Below are 8,552 nucleotides of genomic sequence, written 5' to 3' on the forward strand. Positions count from 1 at the left end.
ATTTTTGAAATTAAAATAAAATCTTTCAGTTTTAGATTATGCCGTTTAGGCTAAGGGAGATATGATTAAGGCAAGTGAATTATTATGGAAGAATTGGTGAAAAGAAAATGTGGGAGGAAACTTCAGTACCCCGAGAAAACCCATTGACTCGACGTGGTCCTGATTTTTTTCTCAAAAAATTACAGATATAGTTTAATTTGGCATATTTTGGACTGGAAGTCTATAAAGAACACAATCCGACATTTTGAGAGGAAGTTTCCGATGACGTCGAATCTTCTTCTGTTTCTATATAATTCAAAGATGATGATTACGAAAATTAACTTCCTTTTACGCTAACATATCAGGTTTCATCAGAAAAAGCGCTCAATCACGGGAAATTATGAAATTTGTGTATTTTAAAATATATATAGAAAATTTGAAACTCGGGATAAATAGGATGTTCTGTGTGATTTGAAATCGGAAATTTGCATACGTTTCCAAAATACAATTACCTTTTCTGTAGCGCATTTATCTTTTAATCTACAGCTGAATTAGACACATAAGTGTTAACATCTACATACACATATGTATTGCAAAAACTAAACTGGAAACCCGTACGTATCAATACTTCAATTTTACCCATAGATATTTATATTTTTATGTTAAATATCTAAACATATATCTGCAAGCTTTAATATCCATTATTATTGTTTGTACTAACGTTTTATACCAAATACGTTAAAACACTAGGTAATTACTGTAGTAGCAAATATACATGTAACACACGCATACATGAAGTAATTCCTTGGTTTGTAACACCTTAGAAGCAATAACAATAGCTACTCAAACATATACATGAAACACAAACCAATAAATGAAGGTAGCTCAGAGAATAAATAAGCATGTTAATATTCCACCTTCCCTTATATCTTTTCTCCATGAGTTTAATTATCTGATGGAATCTCTCCCTGTGCCTGTGTTCCTCATTGAACTGTCCCAAGTTACTTGGGAAGTATCTGAAGTGACTATGCAGAAAGTGTAGCTTCAAACTCATGTTACATTTCAATTGTCGGAAATGTAGTGACATATCACTGTCCATCTCTTTGTAGTTCTCAGCCTTGTTATTATCCTAGAAGTTATTGACTACATTTTCCAAACTTGTCCACGCAAGTAGTTCAACTACACCCATCGTATTCTCAAAACCTGGATTCAGCATCAACTTCCGTATTTGTGGCCCTGTAAATATTCATTCATTCAGTTTCTCCTGTGTTAGTTTTGGAAACTTGTCACTGATGTATTTGAAGCATGTCTTATTTTGACCAAAGCCTTCACTAATTGTTTCATAACTCCACAACAGTTCTCGTCTTCGGACACTCGTTCAAAAAAGTTTAAAACAATTTTTCAGGCCAACTACCGTGAATGTGGTTTTCCTGGATTTTCCTCATTCACACCAGGCAAATTCTTGGCCAGTACCTAACTTATAGGTCCAAGGCCACTTCCTTCCTTCCCCAATCCTTTCTTCCTTCCCTTTCCCCGGATAGTGTGCTCACCGAGGGACGTCGTCCTTCAAATGTGACGGGCTAAATGGTCATAGATGGTGAAAGTCCAGAAATCTAAATCCTAAATCCTAAATAACCCAACAGCTTTATGTGTAAAGGCCGAAGTAAGACTAGAAGGTTCGACTAATGATAAATGCAAAATATTTTTCTCACCAGGGACGAATGTAGTTCTGGCTTGGCATAGTTGTTGTTCCCAGTGAAGGAATTTTGCCCTGCTGTCCAATTCACATAGAAAGCAAGGCATTTTTGAGTAACCAGTCTGTAACTCAAGCAACAGACCAATAACTTTGAATTCCCCAAACAAAAGCCATTTGTGTTCACCATATTTCACATTCTCCAACAAACACTGCATACTCTCATAGTTTTTCTTCATTACTATTGAATGCGTTACAGAGATAGATGGGAATGTGTTTCCGTTGTAAACAATAGCTCCTTTTAGACTTGTTTTATTGGAATTATAATGAATCTCCAATCAGCAGCATTGTATTCTATACCAAGGTTATCCATTTACCATGTACGTTTGAACTGTATGCCATACAGTCTGACGCTGAAAAGAAGGGCAAGAAATCCTGTTCACGGTGCCTGAACCATGCAAAATTTGTAATCAAACTTCTTCAACTACATGTTGCTCTGTTAACTTAGGTTTAGTCATGTCGTTTTCGTTCAATAGATTCGAACCTGATAGAATATTACTCCGCAATTAACATACAGTCGTCCGTGAGGATGCAATTAAATGCGAGGAGTTCAGTCTTACCTAACTTGGATAGCTTTACTGTTTGTTTTTTCTCATTTCTTATCACGAGCAACGTGCCAATTCGTAATTTTTAATATCCTGAACTTGTCCGCACATATATGCAATTACTTTGTCTACAACAAAAGGAGACAGGTTCTTAATACCACTCTGTCAGTTCCATCCATCACTTGTACTTAACTCATTTTTTCTTTGATCAGATGATATTGAATTAGAGGAAACGCCATACTTCTACACTAGGTACTGTTTCAGTGTCGCCAACATCAGATTAGAGGATTTCAGGAGAAGGTGTCCTTATACCTGAAATTAATGAGTTTTTATCCATAAAAATTGTCTTTCTTTAAAACATTTTAAAAGTGAAAACAAATGCCATCGCCTCAATACCACGCTAAATCGTTAGCAAAGAGAATTAATGCTAATTTCGTAGCAATCCCTTGGGACACCTTCACCGAAAGATCAGCATGGGACCAATTTACTCAATAAGAATGGAAATCAAAACACTATGCTGATCGAGAAATGCACATGGCCTCGCAGTAAAAGTAGAAAGGAAAGGAAAATGAAAATCAGTTTGATCAAAAACAGCATCCAAATCAAATATTGTGAAGAGCAGTAAAATGATGTGAATTTTTTACTTTATACTTTATTATGTTTTTTATTTCTTTTTAAATCTTAAAACACTAAACTTAGGCATAACCGAGTTGGAATGGTGTAAGTCCACCTCAAACAGAGGAACATGTCCATTGGTCATCCTTATACAAATCTCCAATCACCTACGCACGAGTCCTACATGACTGCTCAAAACTTAAAAGAAATGCAAATGAACCGGTGAAAATAAAAGATAAACAGATTGTCCATCTCAACAAATAATAATTGCAGTAAACTAACTACAGAAAATCAAAGTTGTTAGCACTACTTATGCTGCAACATGAGGAGAACGTGCTATATAGCCTGAAAATAACTTAAGCAATGTGGATTATGCTATCTATGTAGACAACAAGAAAATATATGTATATTTGTATTTTTATCATTATGAAATTTTTTGACACTAGTAGTTAAAATATTTAGTGTCAAATAAGGAGTATCCTTTTTGTATACAACTATACATCTGTGCATTTGTCCCGCCATGGTGCAGTCAAACTCTTATAGTACACTAATTTTACATTAGAAGTTTACTCTTCAATATGTATTAAGTAAAAATTACTTACTTATATTACTTTCCCTTTCTAAATTAATAAATTTCATCTGTAAAATTTCAAATATTTTGTATCTTCATTCATATACTATCTGTACTAATTTAATTTTGATTATTTCATTAAAAATACACACTGTTTGTATGTAGTTGAAAGTTAAAACATTCTACACAAAATGGTTAAAACGGATACTAGAAGTAGTATCTGAATGTGAAATCATAATCTAAGGAGTAACACTGATATAAATAAAACTTAAGTTATTCATATTTGAATAATATTGTTGACAATGCAGTTATTCAAATCAACTCCTGAAAATATGCCTGGTGCATTTTAGTTTAAATAAATTTTTTACTTGTTAATTTGAATAGTTAAATTTTAAACACATTGTATACTTTATACTTTTGGTTAATACTTCATAGTCGATATGTAGAATATATATTGTAAACTCTTTCAATCGTATTTTATAGTCTTTGAATAAAAGAATCATTTCATTAATGTTTCAGACATGAAAACCGATTTTATAAGTCCCGTTATGAATTCTTCCTGCAAAAATTTAAATAATATATTTCTAAAACAAAATTAGAAACTAGTAATTTAGCTCCCTTACATAACATGACATTCCAGAAAATCTCCAGGTATCAATTTCAGGATGTGCAATCGCCTAAAAATTTTCATCACTGTCAATTATAAGTAAGCTCCTAAAAAGTTTAAATTAGAGCAGAATGTTGTTAAGAAGGCTTTAGGTTTAAGTTTTATTTCTAATTTGAAATGCGATCTGGAAAAGTATTGAATATTGTGATATATCAGGTTTAATATACTAAATTGATACTAGAAACATGTTTTAAAAGTCTAAAATTGTATCTTTTTTTATGTAATACAAACACGTACCAGTACAAAATTCATTCAATATTTAACCAAATGTATTACAGACCTATAAGCAAGAATCAGACGAAGAGTGGCAGATACCAACTTGTCGAGAGCAATATAATTATATCGAAGACTCGAACTCGGATGAGAGTTATCAGAGGAATGATTGACATCATAGGTAACAAGTACATACATATACTATTTGTAAAGTATATAAATATTTACAAATTATATTTTTTAAAAAATAATTATTTGTGATTTACATATAATATTTTGAGTGTATATTAATTTATGACGTAGATTTAAGCACATTTGTTTAATCCATTAAAAGAAAAATAACATTTAGAAAATCAGAGTTAATAATTTACAATTAGTAAAATTTAAAATTATAATCACATATACATTTAAGTCATTCCAGTATTCCTTCTCGTTATGCACATTGGATCTTGCTTACACATCCACCAAGAACAGACACCAATCAAGACTGGACATTGTATTATGTTTAAACTTACGTGGTGTAATACCTAGGTAATATGTACACTTAAAATCTCTTGAGTTAAGATGCTTTAACTTAAATGTTTTTTTTTTTAAGTTTATGAACGTAACTTCTGTCATAATCACGGTATAAGATAATATGTGCCTTATACAGGCCTCAAACTAAATCATACTTAATATGAAATTTAGAATCAGTTTCATCTGACTTCTGGAATTTTTCCTTTATATTTTATTGTGTTTATTTATTTACTTTTCTTTTGCTCAAAATCTCCAAAAACCAGAGATGTAAAACTGATCGGCTTTTTGGATGGATATTTTCCCCAAAAAACAACTTTTTGGAAGGAAAACGGCAATTTTCTGTTTTTGACTTTTTAAAAATAGTTTTGTTATTCAAGAACCACCTTTGTGTTCTTTTAGTAGATGGCACAACGAAAAAAAATGTCTTTACAATATTCGTTACTTACGAGTCGTATGTTCAGTTCCACGCTTCACTTAAACAATGTTGGTTGCCTAACAACCTTTTCAAGTTACGGAGAGTTATACTTTTCGTCATGGATGTTGTACACGTTTCCTAAATTCACATTGACAGAGAAGAAAGAAATGCAAATCTATATTTGTTTTGGTATAGGATTCCGGTTGGACTTCTTTCTCCGTTCGGGAAACACTTTAATGTAAGGTTTAGATATTCTATTAGAGCCCAATATAAGTTCAGTTCACAACATTAAAGCCATAAATGCTCATTTTGAGAAAGATGTTAGCTTAATGGCAGTACAAGATCCTTACTTTATAATTTATTCTTTCTTTAATTATATCTTTATGTCGTGTCAATATTTGAGATAGGAAACTTGGTTGTAGCATTTTCATTTTCTATTGCTCAAACTTTTACAGCTTGAATAAGTGGTACTTAGTATATATATAATTACACTTGTTCCGCGTAACCTCCTAAAGTGTCTTCAGTTTCATAAAGCTAAAGGTTTAGATTATGCATAATTTTTAAAACATAATTTTCTTCATCTAACTCTAACTCCTACAGTTTTCAGAACAATTATTTTATACACTCTTAAGTTTTCACTAAAGTGCTTTAGTCATAGAGTATTACTTTAATAGCTCTACAAGTACAGTAATTCGGTAGTAGTAGAAAACTGATTGCGTCCTCGAATGTAACATATACGGTCTATATGATTCCCTATATATTGAACTTGCATTATCACTGATAACTGTCCTTTTTCTATATGACAACGCCTCTAAGTGACATATCTTATTTGAGAGTACTAGTTAGAGCATGTATATTATAATATGATACGAAGGTAAACCAAAAAGTAAGGTCTCTAAAGCGCTGGAAACGCAAGATAACTGTTCGTGCGGCTGTTGCCAACATTGTTGTATATATCGTTTCTCCCATCCATAAACAATCCTGCGCACAGCTTGCTGGGATATTCAGTCTTGGCTTGGCAGCTGTTTGTAAATGAGCCTCAGGTTGACATTATCGCCAAAAGCAAAGTTCGCGCAGATATTCGATTTTTAAACTCAAAAGGTGTTAAATAAATCGTCGTTGAAAGTCATCACCAATTGATGGAAGGTTATGCCTAGTTGTGAATGGATGAAAAAAAAGCGTCCACAACTACTGTATGGACGCTGGTCGTACTGAAATTCAAGACGAAGAAAGGAGCGAAAGATCGTCATTTCCAATGAACGACAAGGGGAAAGATATGGTTCAACGCTTTCTCAAACACACAGCGGCGAGCTGGCATGACACGGACATATAAATCATTATATTTTAAATATAAAAATGAAATATTTTAGTTTCACATTCTACTTTTATTGCCGTAATGCTACAGGAGACGGTTGATTATTGAAAGTGAATGATCACGAAATAATCGATGGAATATAAAATATGTTTGGAAGCGGGAAAGCACGGAGAAAATCCCCGAATATTATGTTATCCACCACAAACTTACATGGTCACGATCGAACCATGGACTTCTTACATCAGAGGTGATCGCTCTACCACTGAGTCAAAACACATCTTTTTCAATTATAATCAGGTTATAGGTTGTAAGCATAGTTTAAAATTTCTTATCGTGCATACAGTCTTTTAGGTGTAATAAAATGGATTGTGGATTATAGTAAAACTACCCTTGATTCTTAATTTGCAGTTTCTGTGGGTGGTGTAAGTGGATTCTTCCTTGGAGTTAGCCTCATGAGTGTAGTCGAATTCATTTATTTCCTTCTGATAAGACCATGGTTCCTGCTGAGAAGAAGGGAAGGTTGATGTTAGTCAAACCAAAGCTGAGTGAAAGAAAATTAAGAGATTTGCCAATTGAACATTTATTTAAGGGGTTTAAATGCATATGTTAGTTTGAAACCTAAGTATTAAATACTAACCTCAATACATAATATGATGCCAGTGTTTACCAAGATGTTAATATTGATTAAATCAATATCATATATGTAAATGTGATATTACTGTACTCTTTTTGCTGTGGCACTAGTATCATTATTGTTATTGCTACTACTAACTGTAGTAGTTGTTTTGCAGTTTTGATAGTGATACTTAATGTATCCAATTCATGATACTTTCATATGAAGCAGACAGAAAATTAAATCAATGATCTGCGGATAAATATTGTTGCATTTCAACGCTATTATCTAACGATTAGTGATCATGTTAAAGTACTACATTACAAACCCGAAGGAATCCTAAACAACAAGGCAGCTCTAAACAAGGAACAATAATAGCAATCGTTAAGCCAGTCTTAAATATACCAACATTCTCAAATTGTTCGACAGAGTATGTAAACAAAGGTACATTATCGTAAGTAAATTAATTATCTTTAATTTTAGATTAAGTACTCTAGATTACTGGTGACATATTCATGTTGAGAGGGGCAAAATATGTGGTATGTGTGACGTATATAATACCATTTCTTAGCAACTTCATGTTTCGATTTGCTCAGTTGTATCTTTTTTCCGAATGATCTAAAACTCATAACAAAACACGATATTAAGTTCTTCTTAAAGAAACTAAATTCTTCCATAGGTGGCCCACAGTAAAAACTTTGATTTTTATGTTATAACGGGCCGTATACTTTGATATTCTCTTTTATTCATGTACAGTTACTTCAGATATGCCAATAAGTTTTAAATTCCGAGTGCTGTGAGAAAAAGGTAATACTTCGTGTTTTCGTAACATCCTCGCTCAAATGAGATTTTGTCGAAGATCTATAAGTGAGATTTTTTTTAAAAAAAATAGAAAGGACAAAATATGTTGTTCTGACGATTCATTCGTACCGTAGTATCAGAAGACAGTCATTCAGTGAGCAATAATGGTTTGGAGAAGATTGAAAAATAGTCGAGCAACATTTCAATAGCTATTTACAAAACAAAACAATATTCTATTTATTTCAATAGATTTTTCGTTATTATGTACAGTGTGGAATTAGAAATAACAACACAAATATCTTGATGTTTTCTTTACAATTTATTTCTCATCCAAAAATTTAAATAATAATTAGATCAATCCTCTTATATATAAAGTAGACTTAAAAAATAATGAACAAACTCCAAATGCGTCAAAGCTTATACATGACCTTCCAACAAACTTTTTACTTCAAAATTTAACCATTAAACAAGTTGACTGCCAAGGAGATTTGAAGGTACTGGTTCCAGGGGGACATAAATTTCTTCTTACCTTTGGCTCGACTATGGATA

General features: G+C 32.4%; 1 protein-coding gene across 1 annotated transcript in view; it reads left to right on the top strand.

Moving 5' to 3' along the window:
* The window catches only part of LOC145681868 (uncharacterized), a 197,819-nt gene extending 189,665 nt beyond the window's left edge, over positions 1-8,154 (top strand). The window contains exons 19-20 of the mRNA XM_081753474.1: positions 4,409-4,524; positions 6,998-8,154. Of these exons, the coding sequence (XP_081609600.1) occupies positions 4,409-4,524; positions 6,998-7,113 (232 nt within the window). The 3' untranslated portion in view covers positions 7,114-8,154. The remainder of the gene's footprint in view (positions 1-4,408; positions 4,525-6,997) is intronic.
* The last annotated feature ends 398 nt before the right edge of the window (positions 8,155-8,552 follow it).

The sequence above is a fragment of the Thermobia domestica genome, chromosome 3 (genome assembly GCF_964235325.1).
Source record: "Thermobia domestica chromosome 3, izTheDome1.hap1.1, whole genome shotgun sequence".
Classification (NCBI taxonomy): Eukaryota; Metazoa; Arthropoda; class Insecta; order Zygentoma; family Lepismatidae; genus Thermobia; species Thermobia domestica.